At 48.3% G+C, this 20,396-nt stretch overlaps 8 protein-coding genes across 8 annotated transcripts; 4 read left to right on the forward strand and 4 right to left on the reverse strand.

Moving 5' to 3' along the window:
* Window positions 1-1,246: 1,246 nt before the first annotated feature.
* Window positions 1,247-1,546, reverse strand: N7506_002061 (uncharacterized protein; the record flags this gene model as incomplete). Its single annotated transcript, XM_056951357.1, has 1 exon — window positions 1,247-1,546. The coding sequence occupies one exon, from the start codon at window positions 1,544-1,546 to the stop codon at window positions 1,247-1,249; it is 300 nt and encodes a 99-aa protein (XP_056817272.1).
* A 1,479-nt stretch (window positions 1,547-3,025) lies between these two features.
* N7506_002062 (MFS transporter) lies at window positions 3,026-4,625 on the forward strand (the record flags this gene model as incomplete). Its single annotated transcript, XM_056951358.1, has 2 exons — window positions 3,026-3,675; window positions 3,728-4,625. The coding sequence occupies 2 exons, from the start codon at window positions 3,026-3,028 to the stop codon at window positions 4,623-4,625; spliced, it is 1,548 nt and encodes a 515-aa protein (XP_056817273.1).
* A 548-nt stretch (window positions 4,626-5,173) lies between these two features.
* cdc48 (AAA family ATPase CDC48) lies at window positions 5,174-7,918 on the reverse strand (the record flags this gene model as incomplete). Its single annotated transcript, XM_056951359.1, has 6 exons — window positions 5,174-5,760; window positions 5,816-7,307; window positions 7,366-7,615; window positions 7,673-7,728; window positions 7,787-7,814; window positions 7,869-7,918. The coding sequence occupies 6 exons, from the start codon at window positions 7,916-7,918 to the stop codon at window positions 5,174-5,176; spliced, it is 2,463 nt and encodes an 820-aa protein (XP_056817274.1).
* A 987-nt stretch (window positions 7,919-8,905) lies between these two features.
* Window positions 8,906-9,526, forward strand: N7506_002064 (gamma-glutamylcyclotransferase family protein; the record flags this gene model as incomplete). Its single annotated transcript, XM_056951360.1, has 1 exon — window positions 8,906-9,526. The coding sequence occupies one exon, from the start codon at window positions 8,906-8,908 to the stop codon at window positions 9,524-9,526; it is 621 nt and encodes a 206-aa protein (XP_056817275.1).
* Window positions 9,527-9,748: 222 nt separating this feature from the next.
* N7506_002065 (uncharacterized protein) lies at window positions 9,749-10,687 on the reverse strand (the record flags this gene model as incomplete). The annotated part of the gene is made up of 2 exons (XM_056951361.1): window positions 9,749-10,520; window positions 10,590-10,687. 2 exons carry the CDS (start codon window positions 10,685-10,687, stop codon window positions 9,749-9,751), a joined length of 870 nt encoding a protein of 289 aa, XP_056817276.1.
* A 1,753-nt stretch (window positions 10,688-12,440) lies between these two features.
* Window positions 12,441-13,460, forward strand: N7506_002066 (uncharacterized protein; the record flags this gene model as incomplete). Its single annotated transcript, XM_056951362.1, has 1 exon — window positions 12,441-13,460. The coding sequence occupies one exon, from the start codon at window positions 12,441-12,443 to the stop codon at window positions 13,458-13,460; it is 1,020 nt and encodes a 339-aa protein (XP_056817277.1).
* A 3,425-nt stretch (window positions 13,461-16,885) lies between these two features.
* On the reverse strand, window positions 16,886-17,557 carry N7506_002067 (uncharacterized protein; the record flags this gene model as incomplete). The annotated part of the gene is made up of 1 exon (XM_056951363.1): window positions 16,886-17,557. The coding sequence occupies one exon, from the start codon at window positions 17,555-17,557 to the stop codon at window positions 16,886-16,888; it is 672 nt and encodes a 223-aa protein (XP_056817278.1).
* A 1,960-nt stretch (window positions 17,558-19,517) lies between these two features.
* Window positions 19,518-19,794, forward strand: N7506_002068 (uncharacterized protein; the record flags this gene model as incomplete). Its single annotated transcript, XM_056951364.1, has 2 exons — window positions 19,518-19,602; window positions 19,658-19,794. The coding sequence occupies 2 exons, from the start codon at window positions 19,518-19,520 to the stop codon at window positions 19,792-19,794; spliced, it is 222 nt and encodes a 73-aa protein (XP_056817279.1).
* Between the last annotated feature and the right edge of the window lie 602 nt (window positions 19,795-20,396).

Consider the following 20,396-nt stretch of genomic DNA (forward strand, 5'->3'; position numbering starts at 1 on the left):
CTCTGGTTGAAAGCTGGGCGCCTCAAAATATGGATAGATCTTGAAATACTCTTCATCGCCATTGCCGTCTTCGTCCAACCCTTCTCTCAAAGCCCACGGCAATGATTTCAGCGAAAAGGAGTGGACATGTGCGGCAGTATGGTCAACAAGAGCATCTTGATCGGCACTTTCAAAAGAGCAAAGTGGACAAGCCGTGATCTCGTAAGGGACTCTGTACCTCCACCCTGAGAGTAGCCCATAAACCTGAGGTGGTTGCAGTATCGTGTTATGGTGCTGTTCAAAATGTGCGATGAGATCAGTCAATTGCTCGAAAGTGAGATGAATTTCCTTCTTTGAGCATGAAAAGCATTTCCATTCTTCGGCGCCCCCATGCTCTTCGTTCATATGGTTGAGCCATGCCACTCGATCTGCATATCGATTGCCAGGCTCAGCACAGTTCTCGACAATGCATGTAAAAGGTAAAATATCACCCATCAGGTGTTTTCTATGCAGCAGGTCAGAACAACTGAGCGGAGTCAACTGTGGTGGAAAGAGTAACTTACTTCCACTGATTACCTTGTCCTGCTGCGGCAGTAAGACACTGACAACAACAAGGGCACATGAAAAGCAATTTGCTATCATGGAGAAGCGGGGCCTTTGGGTAAGTTATTTGAGAGCTTGTTACTGACAGAACCGTCGAAGGCGCCGTTAACCATGCATGCGGATTCTCAAAGCGATCTTCCACTACTTTCGCAGATTTCGCATCTTGAGCTTGCATGTCATGCTTTCCAGCTATCGGGTTGTCTTGCGAGAGCGAAAGACCTGCGAATGCTTGTGTCTCACTTGACAAGTTCTTGAAGTGCTCAAACTCATGTCTTAATTTTTGCGCATGCTGCTGGGCGTTCAGAAACCGATTTCGCCGTCTCAAGTTCGTATCGACGAGTCGCTTTTGAATTGAGGTCAACCGCGTTGGGTCAAGCTGCTGGGCGCTCGCATCTGAACTTCCGGACTCATTGGGACGCGTCAAGAGAAGTATTTGAAGATGCCGGTTCAAAGCATGAATTTGAGGTTCATGTTGTTCAAATTCACTGTCTTCTCCCTGGGGTCCAGAATGATCCCCCTCTTTCTGAATTGTAAGTGTGAGCCAAGCGAGTAGGCTGAGGCTACTTTCAACCTCTTTCATATTGGACAGTTCCCATTCGTACAGCTCAGTATAAGAATTCTTGGTCTCTTGGCCTAGGCAGTAATTTTAGACGTTGAAGATACCTCAATCTCGACTGAATGTATCTGTACCTTCATCGATACAGTTTTGTAGCACAGTTTTCACCGTCGACAAGGAGTCAATAACCATAGCGCGCACCTCCGGGATGGTATGCCATTGGTGATCCAACGAGAGTTCTCCCGTTGTAGAAGCCCCGGTGCTAGCGCACCAGAGATCAAAATCAGCCAATCTATTCTCAGCCCATTCCGAGTGCATTAGCCGTGGGGCTGCTATGGCCGCCTTGAAGACATGACGCACGGCTAAGGTGGCGTCAAAGATCGCAGTAGGATCTGATGTGGTGTCCATTGCTGCTCGCGGGACATTGCCTTGAAGAAGGGGTAGCAACCTGGGAAGTTTGCACCGGACTAGCGGGTGTGCAAACCGTCAAAATCAGACGCTAAGCCGGTGCAAACTGTCTATCCCAAAGTCTAATATTTCCATAGTTTCCGCAAGCGAAGATCTCAAAGATCTCAGAGATCGGCTACGCGACATTTCCCTCTAGAATATGAACTATACAAAGAGGAATTGCGATACAGCCTGAAAGGCGCCTGGAGGTACTTTGCTATCGTACATGTACAGCACAGAAATGTCATGAAGGCAAGATCACCATGCGGGTAAAAGCGGGTCGGTTGAGGGCGATGCCACAACACTGGGGGCCGCGATGGAACTCTTTGGGCAGAGGGGCCCACAATGCTTTCTCCTTGCTGTGAGAGGGTCAACCACAACACTATCTCGCTATTCAGAAGCATGGTCATTGGAAGCGCGATGGTCATCTGCTTTGTAAAATCAGTTTCTTCGTGGCTCGTTCGCTTCAAAGATATAATATGTTGTATGCAACCACTATTAGAACCCAATATCATCCATGAATGTTTACCCATGCGCAATTTGGCCAAGATTTCTGAATGAAACCAATCGTGATCAAGTATCACTGTACCTTAAGCAGAGTATACTCAGCGCCGTTGAATCTGAAACAAAGGGACAGCATCTCTATCAGATCAGAGATGCATGGTTATCTTTACTCCCATGGGCCATAAGAGTCTACCTACCCCTATAAGCAGCGATGTACGTGAGGTAAAGATAAAGCTCTGAAGCCTACAACCAAAGAACATTCTTTTAAGAAGTCTAAATCTGACATCACCCAGGCTTCGGCCGCAAACAGTACAAAACGGACAAGCCAAACGTGGGAGATGCCGAGATCCCCACATTTCGGCAGCCGCCGAAAGACCGAGACCGAGTGTGAACTTCGCCGTGATAACAATTCTACTCCGTACCTCATAGCCACTGTGAAATTCCCGACTCAGCCATTCTGATAGGCTAAAACTATTGCATTAACTATTTCAATCCTGGTCTTCGGGACATGGCCGTTTTGGTGGGATCTTTAGGCAATGGACCAAGTCGCTTCAGCGATCCCGAATCGAAGCCATTTCCCCCAAACCTACTCCGTACGTTGTCTTATGGTAAACAAGCCTTGGATATTACAAAGATCATGTCATTCAAAAGCAGCATGACGCGAAAACATGTTTCCCAATAAGTCTTTCTCGGGGATTTCGCGTCTCGGACTTCCCAGTCTCTCGGATATACCGGCGGAGCGAACGACCGCAGGTCCGAAGTTGGAATAGGAGCGAATGAAATGGCGCTCTGAATGCCGTTGACAAAGCATTGCTTAAAATTGATTTTAAGTGCTTCTGAAAGGCAGAAGAGAATCTTGTTCTAGAAGCTCCGTTGATTTTATATTTGGAGCGTGGCCGCCGGGCTCTTTCCTCGCTCACACCACTTCCAGTCACAATGAGTGACCGACCTTTCAACTCTCGCGATACCACCCCTCGACTCAGTATGGATCGAAATACCCCTATAGATCGGGTTGCTGAGCCAGATACCGATGATGTTGAGAAGCTCGAACCTGAACCCAAGCCCGAAGCAGAAGGAAAAGACCCTAATCTTGTCGAATGGGACGGCCCTGACGACCCAGAGAATCCGCAGAACTTCTCCAGTCTACGAAAATGGGTCATCACATTGACGATGTCCTCCATGACCATGTGGATTACCTTCGCATCCAGTGTCTTTTCAACAGCCACCCAAGTCACCGCAAAGGAATTCAACGTCTCGACCGAGGTGATGGTTCTGGGTACCAGTCTATGTGTCTTTGGGTTTGCTCTCGGTCCCTTATGCTGGGCTCCTCTTAGTGAACTATACGGTCGTCGCATCCCGCTCTTCTCAGGCTATGCCATCTTCGCCATCTTCCAGATCCCAGTGGCAGTAGCTCAGAATCTCGAGACCGTGCTGGTCTGCCGATTCCTAATGGGAGTCTTCGGTTGTTCCCCTCTGGCAGTTGTTGGCGGTGCCATGGCCGATATCTGGAATCCCACAGACCGTGCTGTAGCAGTTGCTCTGTTCAGCTCGGCTACTTTCCTAGGTCCCGTCATGGGCCCTATCATGTACGCTTGACCCCCATACCACGCAAACTTTCAAGCAGCTAACTTCTTTCAGCGGTGGCTTCCTCACAGACTCCCACCTCGGATGGCGCTGGACAGCATGGATAACCCTCATCACATCCGCATTCTTCGGACTGGTCGCTTTATGCGTCGTTCCAGAGACATATGCTCCAGTCCTCCTCCAAAACCGAGCAGCACGGCTACGCGTCGAAACCAAGAACTGGGCCTACCACTCCTTCCTCGACGAACACAAGCCCACAATGTCAGACATCGTGACGAAGTACCTATTCCGCCCTTTCCAAATGCTTATCCAAGAGCCAATCCTCGTCGCTATGACCATCTATCTTGCCCTCGTCTACGGCATTCTATATCTCTTCTTCGAAGCCTATCCAATCTCCTTCAACGAGGTTCGCGGCTGGACAAATCTAGGCGTCGCAGCCCTTCCATTCCTAGGCATCTTAATCGGAGTGATACTCGGCGCCTGTCTAATCATCTACACCACAAAAACCCGATTCGCGCGCAAGCTCAAGAAACACGGCAGAGTGGTACCTGAAGAGCGTCTCGTGCCTATGATGGTTGCCTCTGCCCTACTTCCCATCGGCCTCTTCTGGTTCGGCTGGACTTCCAGTCCTAATATTTCATGGGTGCCGCAGACTATCGCGGGTATTCCCATCGGTCTTGGAATCCTTGTTATTTTCATGCAGGGATTGAACTATATCATCGATGTCTATATGATGTTTGCCAACTCGGCTATTGCGGCGAACACCCTGGTTCGATCTACGGTTGGTGGCGCATTCCCACTTTTCGCTACGCAGATGTACAAGAATTTGGGCGTGGCCTGGGCTTCGAGTGTTCTGGGTTTCATCACTGTGGCTATGATTCCCATTCCCATCTTGTTTTTCATCTATGGTGCGAAGATTCGCGCGATGAGCAAGTTTAGTCCCAAGTTCTAGTTCGGTACTGCCCTGACTTGAGAAGCTGGGTGGCTTTTGTATCCTTTACCGATAATTTTTTTTATGAGACACCAGCTTAGGGCTGGGTGCTGGGGTACTGGTTTTTTTAATGACCGTCTGGGCATACAGCGTGGCATCATGCATACATTAATAATACAAATATTTTTATCTTCCTAGCTCGTGCCCTTGAGATCTTACTGTCGAGATAGTCGTTCACATAAAAATATAAGGTGCCACAGGGTTGAAACCCCCTCCAAGATACTACGAGGCCGTGGGACGCCAAAGAGAGGCCTGTACTACAGAAGCGGACTACTGGATCAATTTACTGCAACCGAAATGGACATAGAGAAATCTCCACCTGTATTGGCTATTATGGCACATGATATGTGGACAAGACAGGAAGAAAAAGACCAAGGTAAAAAAAAGGGAACACTCATAAGCCGGATCGAACCCGCATTTCTACCGCGAAGCGATCTATCATACGGATGCAGCAGAATTCAGGATCAGCCAAGCCACTAAAAACAAAGTCATTTCGCAGCTAAAGCCATTTAATCGTAGAGGCTGTCGTCGTTTCCAGCCTCACCAAAGGTATCGTTCTCCTGGACCTCGCCGGCAGAGGGGAAGCGGAAGAAGCTACCGCCTCCAGTGTTCTTGAGACTTTGGGCGAATGCCTCGTAGCGGCGAATCTCCACGTCGGTGACGGAGCGGCGAGCAGACTTCATGGCCTCCTCGAAGTGAGCACGGGTGAGCTCGGGCACGGGGTCCTCGACGTCCTCCTCGTCATCGTCCATCTTGACATCCTCGCCAGCAGCTTCACGCTCCTTTTGGCGGTCGATGTCAGCAGAGATGGCCTGCTTGATGGCGAGCTTGACAGCACGCTGGGTAACGAAGCCAAGATCGGCACCGGAGAAACCGTGGGTCTTGCTGGCAATGAAGTCCATGTCGACATCACCGGCAACAGGGGTCTTGCGGAGCTGAGCCTTGAGGATACCCTCACGAGAAGCCTGGTCGGGCAGGGGAACGTAGACGAGGGTGTCGAGACGACCGGGACGGACCAGAGCGGCATCGAGCTGCTCGGGACGGTTGGTGGCACCGATGACGAACACGTTCTTCTTGGAGGTCATACCATCCATCTCTGTTAGGGTATTAGCAAATGTTCAAGAGTAAAAATCAACAACAAAGAAACTTACCAGTCAGAAGCTGGTTGACAACACGGTCGGAGGCACCACCGGCATCACCGACGGAACCACCACGGGACTTGGCAATGGAGTCAAGCTCATCAAGGAAGACAACACAAGGAGCAGCAGCACGGGCCTTGTCAAAGATGTCACGGATGTTGCTCTCGGACTCACCGAACCACATGCTGAGAAGTTCGGGACCCTTCACGGAAATGAAGTTGGCAGCACACTCGTTGGCAACAGCCTTGGCCAACATGGTCTTACCAGTACCAGGAGGACCGTAGAACAGAACACCACGAGAAGGTGAAAGACCGAACTTGTGGAACATCTCGGGGTGGTCGACGGGGTATTGAACGCTCTCGATGAGCTCGCGCTTGACTTCCTCGAGACCACCAATGTCGTCCCAGCGGACATTGGGGACCTCGACAACAGCAACCTCGCGGAGAGCGGAGGGGTTGGAGACACCGAGGGCGTAGCGGAAGTTCTCCATGGTAACACCAAGAGAGTCGAGAACCTCGGCATCGATGGTGTCCTCATCGAGATCGATGAGATCCATCTTCTCACGAATCTGCTGCATAGCAGCTTCAGAGCAGAGCGAAGCGATATCAGAACCGACGTAACCGTGGGTCTCGGCGGCAATGGTCTCAAGGTCGACGTCCTCGCCAAGCTTCATGTTCTTGCAGTGAATCTGGAAGACTTCGAGACGGCCAATGGCATCGGGGATACCAATGTCGACCTCACGATCGAAACGGCCGAAACGACGGAGAGCAGGGTCGATGGAGTTAGGTCGGTTAGTGGCGGCCATGACAACGACGTTGGAGCGGGCCTTCATGCCGTCCATGAGGGTGAGGAGCTGCGAAACAACACGGCGCTCGACCTCTCCGTTGGTCTTCTCACGCTTGGGGGCGATGGAGTCGATCTCATCAATGAAGATGATAGCGGGAGAGTTCTTCTCGGCCTCCTCGAAGGCCTTGCGTAGGTTGGATTCGGATTCACCAGCCATCTTAGACATGATCTCAGGACCGTTGATCAGGAAGAAGAAAGCACCAGTCTCGTTGGCAACGGCACGAGCCATCAGGGTCTTACCGGTACCGGGAGGACCGTACATGAGGATACCACGAGGGGGCTTGACACCGATGGACTTGAAGAGTTGGGGATGACGGAGAGGCAGCTCGACCAATTCACGGATCTGAGCCATCTGCTTGCGGCAACCACCAATATCGTCGTAACCAACCTCGTTGAGGTTACCCTCCTCGTCCTCGCGCTCGATGGGCTCGCCCTCGCAGTGAATAATTGTGTCCTGGGCAACAATGCCGTACTCTGGAGGGTCGACCTCCACAACCTTAAACTCGACTTGTCGCATACCACCTCGTACTGTGAACAGGTCACCCTGGCGGACTGGTCGGTAGGCCTCGCGGAAGTAGGGAGCGAGGTAGACATCGAAGAGAGAACCGGTAAGACCTTCGATGGTATCGGCAATAGGGAGGACAGCAATGCGCTTGGCCTGTTCAAAAATAGGTTAATAAATGGATGTGATAAGAAGTTGATCGTTTCCAGCTTACGTATTTGATGTCGGGGCAAGGGTGAACAGTGATAATGTCGCCGTGCTTGACACGAAGGTTGTGACGCACAACACGGTTGATGCGAGCACTTCCGTCATCGAGATCGTCATCGGCAAGGACGATCAGCACAGTATCCTTGCGCTTCTTACCCTTAACGAGAACTGTGTCACCACGGAAAAGCTGAAGCGTCTCCATGGTGTTGTTCGAAAGGGCAATAACGGAGTTATCATCGTTAACGGCATCGGTCACACTGCGGGAGAACTGGTCAGCTCGGCTCAGATCCAGCCATCTCTTGCCAGCCACTTACATCAAAGAGTTGGGCTTCTTCTTCTTCTTGAGAATAGCTGTGGAGGTGTCAAGTTCCTGTAATCAAGATCAGCTTTTGAGGCCCTTTTGAGCTGTCCTGCACACATATCCTTACCTCCTTGTGCTCGGCGCCGGAGGCGTCCCTGGAGTCAAGTTAGCTCTCAATCATCGAAAAGCCGATTTGGATATCAACTTACTTGAGGTTGACCCTCTTCTTCTCGTGCGTGTGATCCGGCTCAGCAGACATGATGGCCGTATCTTAGGTCGTGACGTGGATAGAAGCAAGCTTGTGTTAATGGAAAGTCAAGCGCTCAAAAATGGTGGGAAAGAGAGAAGTGGAGAGAGAGATTTATAAAGCGAAATGGAATCAACCGACAGATCAAATAAGCGCAATCTGACGGATGGAGAGAGTGAGGAACGTTGCGATGATGTTGGAGCTCCAAAGGTTCCAACTAGGCGGCTACTGATGATGACTTAAGCTCAGATTATGTCATCGAACCTTCCGCCACCGTGGATAACGATGGAAGTCAGTGGATTGCGAGCCTTGATGCCTGACTACTCTTTGTGATGTGACGCTTTTAACGTTCTAGCTCTACTAGGGTTGAAAGATATCACGGACCTAAGACACGATCTGCAACATTTTACTACCATGGAATATAGCAGGCCATGAGAAAGCTGCCTGACATACAACATGAACGCAGTATGGACATTCGGAATAGACAATGGGCCAACGATTTGGGCCCAAGTGAATACCTGATCCATTCTAGGGCAATAAACTGTGTCCGAGTCTATAGATACTAGCCACGATGAAAGTCTATCTCAACACTACATTCATTTCTGAAAGAAAAGGCGGAGCCTCAAATTGACACAATTATATTCCCTTAATCCCCCCTCTGAAACAGATGCAGGTGACGCGGTAAGTATAATGGCTCGCGCCATCCAGGCATTGCCCGGCGCCTAGGCAGCCAGGTGGTTTGATAAGTACCATTTCACGAGAAGCCTTTCTACCTGAGCCCCCTGGACCCCTCGTTTTGAGCCTCAAATATTCTCGCATACTCCTCCTCGAGGGCAAATCACGACATCCTCTTCGTCTGAGTGACCCTGCAATCAAAATCGTTTTGCGCCAACTCAATCCTCACGCCATGAATCTTTGATCTATGGGATAGCAAAATGCAGATCGTCGGCCTCAGTGTCACAGAAAGCCACCGCTGCCGACAATAGTCAATCAGGCGACATGGCTTTTAGTCCCAACTCCCCACGGGATTTCAAGCAAGCCCTCGCCAACACCCTCACGGACCAGGAAGTTGACACTTCTCTCAGGCAGCCAGACAGCTCACCCAGCTTCGTGTACGGGGCTCTCATGCTTCCCACTATCCTCAAGTACCACACCGACATTGACCAGAAGGTTCGCATTCAGAAGTCAATGACCAAAGCAACCCTCCACGGGTACCAACTGTGCCAGTATGCCGACCAAGGCATGCCAGTCATCGTGCAATCAGACAACCGTGATCACAAGGTCGAAGGCATTCTTGTCTTTGGCTTGAATCGCGAGCAGAGGAACGCCATTCACGAGCTGGAGGGCGGGTTGCAGAAGCTTGCCAGTGTGCAGGTGCAAATATGCCAACGACGACTCAAAGATAACAAGCACAGCATGAGGATGATTGATGCCGGGGTGTTCGAATGGAATCCCACAGGGGATTCAAACACTAGCAATCATTTCGGACTAGAGCTGATTCGCGGTTCCATGTGGGATGCTGAGCCTTTCCTCCAATCCCCGCTATGTCGACACATGGTGCAATCGCAAGACCGCAGGAGTCGAGAGGCTGCCCTTGAGGATCAAGAACGGTATCTGTGAACGATCAATGATGACACGAAAATGAGAAGAATGCCCAAGCAGAATATTTGCATGACAGTTTAGAAACAGTTGATCTCAACACAAAACCAAAAAAGAAAAAAGAAAACATAGGTCATCTCAACCCATTCTATAAGTTTCGCAACCACATAAGTCACGGCATCAGGTATATATGCAAGTAAATCTGTACAAGAAAGAAAAAGAAAAATAGTCCACCACCTCTATCTAAGCCTTGACCGACTTCGTCGCCGCCCACATATCATGTAGACTCCAAGCCCCAGCGCCGAAACTGATAACACCAGCCAAGCTTTCTGGGATACCGATTCCCTTCTCAAAGCACCAATGCAGACACAAAGGAGCCCAGAAAGCATTATTCACCAGACTCTTCTTCCAAGACCGAATCTCCAGCCTCATAGCCTCGTCATCTTCAGCCTTGGTCTCTTTGCTCTCGACCGTACCAGCGGCCGCGCGCTCAGCAGCAACACGTCGCTTGCGCAATACATGCTGCCGCCAGAGAACGAAGAACTGGAAGAAGATATGTCCGAACCAGCCTCGTGTACTCCACAGATCCCACTGCGTGAGACTCCCATATTTCTCGACGAGGCGCTTCGAGACAATACCCTTGGAAGCGAGGTACCCCACGTTCTCAAGGAACTGATATATCACGTTCGAGATAACCTGTAGCACCGTCAGGACGTGGAGCGTGCGGTCCTTAGGCGGGTTCTTGAGCGTATCGGCTCCCCAGATCCAAAGCTCGAGAAGGCCGAAGAGGCGGAGGTTATATCTCGTTTCCGAAGCGAGTGAGGAGAGGGCGGAGAATTTTGATTTTGTGGAAGGCGAAGAAATATTAGGTGTGCGGCCTTTGAGTCGCGCGAGGAGACCCAATCTCGTTTGTAGAGCGATCCATGGGGCCGAGGCCGTGAGGTGGTGCAGTATTGAGGCGGTATAGTTGATGGTCGCAAGTACTCGTTCTTGACCACTGGCTGTGGATAGCATGCTACAATACCAGTTAGCATAGTTCCTGTGTCCGCGGCATCGTGTAGCCCGTGTCTATGGTGAGACTTACAGATCCAAGCGGCGGATGGTGAGGTCCGTTGTGGTTAGGGCACCCAGCAGCTGTCGCTTGGCGCAAATGCCAGAGGGCTTCCCATCAGGTTGTGCCATAGTTGTCCACGGTGAAGCACAGGCTGGTGTGGGAAGTTTGGGAGGTCCGGGGTTGTTCAGGGCAATTATTGGGGACGGAGCGACGAGATGCGGGATCGCGCGATACCCGCTTCGCCGCGCTGCCGAGGCTAGACAATTAAGGCTGGGATTGCCTCTTTCGATTATTTACGGGGAATTTTTCCGCACTTCTTTTACTGCTGTGTTTGGAATCTACTGCCGAAGACCTGCTATTTTGTGTCCTTATTTTTTTATTGATCTTTTTTTCTCCGTATAGCAGAGATTCAAAAGAAAGAAGGAATTCGAGAATCAAAAGAGTTAATTCACATGCCATTGCTGTTGCCAAGACATTTTCGCCGCGGAGTATAAAGGGGGTCACAAGTAAATCTGATTGTCTACGGAGTACATAGAACTACACAATGACATAGGAAATATGGTCAGCAGATTGAATCATGACATGTTTTCAAACACAACAGACATATAAATTAATCCCCATGGATTATAAATTCAGAGACTCCGATGACGGATGTGTTCGCAGCGTCAGGGGTGTTCAAATTTCACACTAAATATTCCAAATAACAAGCGCGACAAACATGTCTCGAAAGTAATCCTCTATACATATAGGCCCAAGGTGGCAGAGCCAGTGGGACCCATACAGCATGTCCCTTCCTCTGCAAACGCCAGTCCGGGAGTTGCAGGAGCAAACGGAAATACAAATCCCAAGGCAGCGGTGAAATGAAGATCAACCCCCACAGCGAAATAAAGAAAAGAGAGAATTATTAAGTGACCAGCGACAGAAATCACGCGGTAGCAGGCCATCAATATCCCAGTTCAATCCATAAAACTAGTCAGCTACAGCCTTGTCAGAATATTTGAGCTCTCTACAAAAGGTTGTACTTACCAAATCGAGGACATACACAGCAAAAAGACCAGTGCCAAAAAGCTGTAATGCGTTGAAGGTGAGAAGCATTTTTTTTTTCTCGTAGCATGATTGCTGTCTTTCAGATACAGGGACTAGCTATGATTCCCCACTATTTCCCGTTTGATGGGCTTAGCCATACCTGGTCTGGTTAGGTCATTTCTATCTACGGAGTAGCATCAAGTCTGAGTACTAAACGGGCCAGTCGGTTTAAAATGGCACTTGGCTGCGCCTTGGGTAAAGTTGTGAAATTTCCGCCTCAAGAACTTGCCCAAGTGGGATGGACTCTGGAGATCCCACCCTGCCATAATCTCCTTGAAATATTATCAAAATAGTTTCCATGACCAATGTATTTCCATTGACCGAGTCAGGCTTGTGAACATCCAGCTGTTCAGTATCCTCGACACATGATCTTCAGGTCTACAATGTCCACAATGAAACCAACTTTGGAAAACTTCGGCACTATCCTGCCAAAAATAACCTTGGAAGCACTACAAGCACTACAAGCACTACAAGCACTACAAGCACTACAAGGCTTAATTGCATGAAGTTTTCAGGTTGAGGATAAGTAGCAAGTAGCCAAACACACATGTATGACAGGATACTGCGTCAACATTGTAGTATTGTGCAATATCTTCACAATAGTATGCGATTTCTAGGCTACACGGCATGACTGGCAATCTTACATATAAAGACAGATCCTAGGTGGGGATTCTTTCCTTTATCCTTTCCCCATCCCCTTCAAAACCATCACTCAGATACCAACCTTCAATCAACAAAACATTCAAAACCATTCATCAAGAAACAAAACCTTCAATTTCTGATGTCCTGCACATCATGGATCCTATCAAAGATCACCACGGCCAGATGGCCAATCTTGTGCGCTCCCTCGAGACAATGAGAACAAGTCACAGTACAACCATATATGCCATGCAAACCTTTTCCCGAACCACCCGAGGGCTCGCAGAACTTACAATTGATTCCCCCATGGAACCCATGGAAGATATCAACCAAGTCAACGCCATAACTACTGACTCAGTCAGCCCTATCGTCGTGTTTATCACATCCCCAGACAGCACGTACGAAGATAAAACTTTCCAACAGAAGAGCAAATGGCTGCAGGAGTCCATGGACCACCTGAAAGATGCCCACGAAAAAGAGTTCCAGGTCACTCATAGTGAGCCCTATAACTACCTACCATTCTTACACCAACCCAACGACGTACTACCCGAAACACACGAGGTGCCTGTTCGCCTGTCTTCGGTACTATCAAAAGGTCGACGTCTTGGTGCTGAGGTTGTTCTTGTGATTTCTGGATGGAGAATTATTTCATCAAACAAACTTTTGCTGAAGAATTTGTTCAATGACTGGAAGGACGTGAAGATCACTCTTCAGATCTTCACCGATATACCAACACGGTTCTCTCGTGTGGATGGCCATATGCTTCACTTGGTCGATGAGAACATCGATGATAGTTGTCTTCCAAACAACCACTATGGACACTTTTCGCCAAATATCCGATCGATCCGTGCTATACTTGACAGATTTTCAAAGTACAACACTGTCCTGCAGCATCGCTACATCACATCTCGTCATTTGCAGAAGCAGACTAACGATGTGCCTTCCTTGAGAGGGCTGAAGAGGAAACGATTGGGATTGAAAGAACGGGCTGACCAAGGGGATAATATTTCTCAAGAACGGCGTAAAAGATACAACGAGAATCGGAATCAAAAAAGGGCCGAAATGAAAAGATTAGCTGCACAAGGTGATAAGATTGCCCAAGAGTTGCTTGAGAAAGAACAAAAGAAAAATCATCTTTATTGGGTCAATATCAAAAAAAAAAGCAGAGCAGGGTGATGAAATTGCCCAAAATCGTGTCAGAAAACAGCGGGAGAAGAGCCGTCTCTATCAGGCCAATATCAGAAAAAAGGCAGAGCAGGGTGATGAAATTGCCCAAAATCGTGTCAGAAAACAGCAGGAGAGGAGCCGTCTCTATTGGGTCAATACCAAAGAAAAGGCAGAGCAGGGTGATGGAATTGCCCAAAATCGTGTCAGAAAAAGGCAGGAGAAGGACTATCTCTATCAGGCCAATATCAGAAAAAAGGCAGAGCAGGGTGATGAAATTGCCCAAAATCGTGTCAGAAAACAGCGGGAGAAGAGCCGTCTCTATCAGGCCAATATCAGAAAAAAGGCAGAGCAGGGTGATGAAATTGCCCAAAATCGTGTCAGAAAACAGCAGGAGAGGAGCCGTCTCTATTGGGTCAATATCAAAGAAAAGGCAGAGCAGGGTGATGGAATTGCCCAAAATCGTGTCAGAAAACAGCAGGAGAGGAGACGTCTCCATTGGGTCAATGCCAGGAAAAAGATAGAGCAGGGCAACATAACCACCCAAGAGTATCCTAAAAAAGAGCTAAAGTGTTGTACGAAGTCAAGAGCCAAAATAAATAGACAAGCTGAACAAGGGGATGAAGTCGCTCAAGGAGAACTTGAGAGAAGGCAAAAGAGTGACATACAATTAGCAACTACCGGGAGGTATCTAGGTCAAGAAAGTGATCGAGCCATCAAGCACTGGACCATGCGGCGGAGGACATACATCACTCGATGGCGAACCAAACAAAAAGACTGTACCAAGGCAACAACAGCAAAAAGCAACGCCGAAAGACCTGTAGGCGTTATATTGCTCACCTTGGGGGACTAGTTGAACAGTGTGATGCAGCCAGCAGATGGATCGAGCAGACGCAGGCGAACAGTAGGAAACAGGAAGTCAATCGGAAGAGATTAGCCGAGCAGGGCGATGAGGCTGCTAAAGAAAAAATTGAGAAGATTCGTGCAAGGCGGAAGCAATTGAGGGCTAATTTGAAGAGAGCAGCCGCACGGCGATGAGGCTGCTAAAAAAAAGATTGAGAAGAATCGTGCAAGGCAGAATCAACTGAGGGCCCACCAGAGGGAATTGGTAAAACAAGGTGACAAGGCTGCTCAAGAGTCAGCCGAGAAGAGAAGGGTATCATCTGAAAAACGGTATGTCCATCAGAAGGAACTAGCAAAACAAGGTAACCAGGCTGCGATGAAGCAGATCGAGAAAAATCGGGCAAGAATGAGAGATTTGAATAGCACAAGGAGAGGATTAGCCCAACAAGGTAATGAAGTTGCTCAAAAGTGGGTGGAGAAAAGGCGAGAGAGGCAACGGGTGTACGAGAGAAAACGGCGCGCCAACAAGAGGGAATTGGCTCAACAAGGTGACGAGGCTGCGCAAAAGTGGGCGGAGGAAAAGCGAGAGAGGCACCGGGTGTACTACAAACAATGGCGCGTCAACAAGAGGAGATTGGCCCAACAAGGTGACGAGGCTGTGCAAAGTGGATCAAGACAAGAAAAAGCCTTGCCCAAGGCTAACGGTTTGCATGAGCCGGACAATGAGCTGGGCACCAGAGCAAGTGATACAACGGAGGTTGCTTCAATAGCAACATAAAAACTTCAATCAAGATAATCACAAAGACTTTGAGGACAGATAAGACCCGGGGCGCTTCGGTGACACTTTCGCGAGCCGAGATTCTACACCATTGAATGGACGGTATGATGTTGACGGAACATATGATTTGACCTCCCTCGCTGCTGTGGGTATGGTGTCTTCACGAAGCGCAAAAAATACTCGGTCACTTCTTGATAGGGGAGAGGAGGCGAATTGACAACGACTTGCCGTAGTTGGTGTGCCTGACTCAAGTCCAAATATCAACTTTGGAAGCTACCACGGGAATGGAGGGCTCGAGAAATATTGTAGTCGGGCGAAAGTGTGTGTGAAGTCTCGAATGGTGGATGCCAGCAGCATAGTCAGAAGAATATCATTTGCTTCCCCTTTTCAAAAATTGAAAAAAGCCCGGTAAAGTAAATTTGTAAATCGTAAGGGGAATGAAAAGTCTGCCATCAACACGTAGTAAATTTTCATCGACTCAGAAAGAGATCGGGGGAGGCGATTTTATTGAAAGGGTAGTTGACGAAAAGAAAGTCTCTTTAGTGTCACAGTCAACAAAAGGCCCCCAAGAAGCTGATTCCAAGGTTATGTCCCCCCTTTAGATGGCAAGCTCCGAGGCCATATTAATAAATAAGTATACCAATACCACCCACAGAATTCAGCATGTAGCAATTGCAAAATTCTATCCTTTAATGAGATGTACCTGGTAGACAACGAGTTACAGTACTGGTGCAAGTCTCTACAAAAAATTCAATGATTAACCAGTTCAGTCCTGACGTTTCTACATTGATGTCTTTCCTTCTTCTTCAATCGGTCGTATTCTGTAGAGAGTCTACCGGGTGGTGGTAAAGATATTTACTCAGGAAATCAGACAGGGAGCTGTGTGATGATGACTTGGCAGTGGCCGATTAAACATACAACGCATAATATGAACAGCCAAATCTCATATCTCCATGATTCAATGTAAATCATGCCGTTCACTGGCTAGCCCAACAGCTGTAGCAGAAGAATCAAAGGTAGAGAGACTGTGGCTCGTGGGTAACCAATGGATCTGTGATGCTCACTCAATCTCAACCAGAAATGAACGGGAATAATTGTAAGATCTGGTGAAAAACTTGAGGCCTATAGGCATGTGAGTTTGCATGGGAACGTAACGTTACGCCGAGATATCGTGAGGCTAGGTACGCTATCCACCATTATATCGTTGTTATGCTACGCATTTGCTTCCCCAAAACTTGTGTCATGGTCATCTTCTTCACAATGCACATGAGAGCCAATGCTGCTACTATCCTGCTCTTTCGGCTCAATCGCAGATGCAAATCAGTTTTTATCTTTGATCAGGCCTGCAAGATATCTTCATCTCATATTGAGCCAAACGAAATCCATCATTACAGACGATACTCCTGGTCTAGAAAGTCTGCGACACAACGATTTGATCTTCATGCCAGACGATTTGCGGCTCTTCAACGATTTGCAGCATAGCAATACGTGCAATGTCTGATGAATCGCGTTTCATTCACAGAGTGAACCATAAGTGCATCAAGCTCTTGCTGACATGGAGCTAAAAAGACATTGAAAGATCATTCGCTCATGTTATGGAGGTGAGCACTTGTTCCCTCCCCCCAAAAATGCTCTTTCTGTGGATCAAGGTAAAGATAACTCAAAATTGTATTGACTGTTTAGCTGAATATTGACTGAACGAATAGAGAGGTCTCGATGGCCTAGTCCAGTACCTAAGAGCCTGTTAGTCTTCGTCATCAAAGGGGACAATTCCTTTCACGGCAGGAATGAGTCCATACTCATCGTCAAACACGTATTACTCGCGGATCTCGCCCTCTTCAAGTTCCGAATCCATGTCAACATCATTGCCCTGATCAGATCCCTGGATCCACCACGGCAGAGCCGAGGAATTCACGGCCCCGGAAAAGTCCTGTGATCCAGGAGTTCCAAGATTACCTGGGATCTCAGATCGAGCATTGTACCCATTTTCAATATCCCCATTGGTGAGTCTGGCCTCAGTTGGATTAACAGGATTGGGAGGGATGTTGCCCTGGTGCATCGGGGCTTGTGCAAAGCTTGTTTCATATGGAAAGCTAGCATGCTCCATTGGGATCGGACCGGCAGGACCTGGGACGTAATGTTGCCATGCGGCCGATTCATGCTGAGACTGCGTATTGAACACATTGACGTGCTCGGCATTGGTCATTGCACTCGCGCCAAAACTAAAGGATTGAGGAACTAGGCCTTGATGCATCAGGCCTCCGGCATCGCTTTGTTCGGCCGGAAGACCGGCAGAGCTCGTTGGAACGGCCTGACCAGGCAAGTTTGTATCCTCCCCGGCCGTTCCAGATATCTGAAGCGTGGTCATTTCCTCGCGAACTCCTTCAACCGCGGATTCGGACTGATGGACTTGGTTCGGGTCATGTCCGTTCCCCTCGATGCTGGGCTCGCTACCTTCGGAGACTCCATTGCAACCGGAGTAATCCATATTTGATCGATGATGAAGACAAGAAGCAAAAATCAAAAGGCAAAAGACCGCAAGGAATGTGAAAGAACGCATTAGGTCCCAGCTATTTCAGATGACCGGGAGCCTTTGGAAGAGAAGGATCGAGAATTGGGACTTGAATTGTCTGTTCAAAGGTCTGGTGCGCTATTAGCAATTGAATTGTGGATTCAAACAACGGTCAACTACCTTGGTCTTGTGCCGGCAGATTGGTGCTGCAGGATGGCAGATGAAGACTCGAAGGAAGGTTCCACAGACTCGAGAAGGTCTCAGTGGATCACAGAGATAAAGCCTTACAAGAGTCGGGATATCACGAAAGCTTTTGTGTGAGGATTTGGTGTCGGGTTGGAGGAAGGGAAAGCGCCAGAAAAGATTGGGATCCGATCTGACGCGGCAACGCAACTTGAGGGGATCGCGATTAGTCGTTGTGACGTGCGCCATCTACTAAAGCGCTTCACTTGCTTGATACGCTTCAATCTAGCTTTTAAGGCCTGTTTTCTATGCTTGATTCCCCGTATAAAAAAGGAATCGCCGCAGGAGCCTAGGTACTTTCACAATGATCTGCTGCGAATAACTTACCCCTGAAATCCGTATGCGCCACTATGTCTTCAATACTATATGTTGCTAAAACAAGCTTGCTAGCTATCTGGCGAGGTAAAGTACTTTCATTACATTGTAGAGCTACCTATTCACTGCTTTTAGATATTATGGAGATGGGAAAATCCATTGTAAATTCAGTTAACAGTTTCTCCCCCAGGGGTTTCATCCTATATCCACTTACGTGCATCAAAATTCTACTCGTAAGAAAGTACCAAGAGTGACAAGACTCACAGAGAATGAAGGAAAAAGCGTTGGTGAAACATTGTCAGTCTTTCATGCAAGATCATGTTCAGTCTGTTTCAGGAGGCCTGATATTCCTTACAGGTGTGGAAAAGCTTCATGGTAGATTTAGTTCGCTGTTGTAAGCAAAGTATATCAAGGTCTAATTTCATGCCCTAAGAGAAAGTCTTTATAGGAGCTCGAAATTAAAATGTCGTCTTCTTTAGGTGATCACGTGGCTCGCGAACCCTACATTGTGATTGGAACAAGGGAATGTGCCATCGGACGACATGATTCAGCGATCATGATCACTCATTATACCAAGAGAAAAGAGAACAAGCCCTAATACACTCTCCAAATTTGCCGTGACTATACATCAGCTTGGTCGATGAAACAATGCAGTCTATGGGGCCATTTCCCCACTCTTCCGAGATCCGTCCCAGCCAATCGTGACCCAATGGGGTAACTTTAATTGAAGGGCTATTCCTCAGCAATTAAGCCCAGAAGAATCATCTAGTTAAGGAGATGATGAAGCAGATTGGTAACGATCAAACTCAATGGCGAAAGTAGCGACGGGGCCATATTTGCAAGGTTGAGGACTACAATGACAAAGATGGACAGCGCAGTCGATCATCGAAATCCCGGGTCCAAGCTACAAGCATTTGATCATGAACCATTGTTTCAACCAGCGATTCGTGATTTCCACCAATGTGAACGACGGATGAAAGCAGGATTGAAGTTTTGTTTCTGTGGTCTGGATTGGATTTGACTGACGTCATAGCAGCGCATCACATCGGATAGTCGATCGATCTCGATGTCTAGATCTCGATCATCAAAAGCTTCTTGGTGATTGCGATTGTTGAAATTCCGGAAATGGAGTGATTCTTACCTGTTTGAAGAGCATCCACGCTGTCAAGGGGTCATTTGGTGGCGCGAGCTCAACGCTATCATGACGATTGAGGCAACAGGGGCCGTAGCATAAATATCTAGTTGTTCTTCTGGCTTTGAAGACATAATCAATTCCCTCCTGAACTATTGAAAGCAACTTATATCCTCTTGTTCTTCTGAGCTTGCGCCTATCTCTCAAAAACCAAGGCTCCTTCTCTCATCACCACAATTTGCCACCATGTCCGCTGCCAACGACATTGTCGAAGACGAGTTCGATTTTGAGGCCGAAGATGCGGAGTACGAAGATGGAAACGCACAACTCGGTAAATATGTCATTAGAACCCATTCGAGTGTCCGGAACTAACCTTTACCTATCAGGTGTAGCTGAAGAAGACCAAGGCATCGACCAGTCGAACGTCATCCAGGGTGATAACCTTCGCCATGCCAAGCCCCAGACGTCGAACGGTTACAATGAGGGACCCAGCGAGGATGATCTTCCCCAGGAAGCGCTCTGAGGGTCTTCATGATTGATGATTCTGCTTTCCACATCGGGTATTCGGCAGCCGACCTTGCTGCACGACTGTATCCAAATAGCAGAATGTTTTGTATTAATAATGCCGGCAACTATCTTTAAATGAAATGTACAAACAGCAACGTTGCAAGCAGCTCTAGGCCTGTGTACAGTGTAGTGGATTCCGGGATTTTGATTAATCTGGCAGCTCGTTTCCCCGTGCTATGCCGCCATCTAGTGAACTACTCTGCGGACCGATCGGGTTGTTCAGGGCTTGAACAGTATAGAAAGACCAGAAGTAGCAATCTGCTACTCTGCTGATAATGCAACCTTAAGGCTTTTAAAAATTTGGTGTTCCAGTAAACCAGTGCCCGCGTGTATGCTCCAGCCTCCAGGTAACCGCACACTAGACCCCCGAGCACGCGCAATGGACGTGTCTGGCGTGATAGAGTGTCAATTTTGAATTGGCTTTGAAAGTCCACAGTTTTTCTTGAGCCATTGACGTTTTATTTAACCTGACTTTGATATGGAAATCCAGGTAGCTGATTAGGAGAAGCTACGTAATACTGCGTCATGAAAAAGCAGGCATGTGCAGTTGAACATATT

Source organism: Penicillium brevicompactum (genome assembly GCF_028827555.1).
Source record: "Penicillium brevicompactum strain IBT 35665 chromosome Unknown utg000001l_segment0_segment0, whole genome shotgun sequence".
NCBI classification, from domain to species: Eukaryota; Fungi; Ascomycota; class Eurotiomycetes; order Eurotiales; family Aspergillaceae; genus Penicillium; species Penicillium brevicompactum.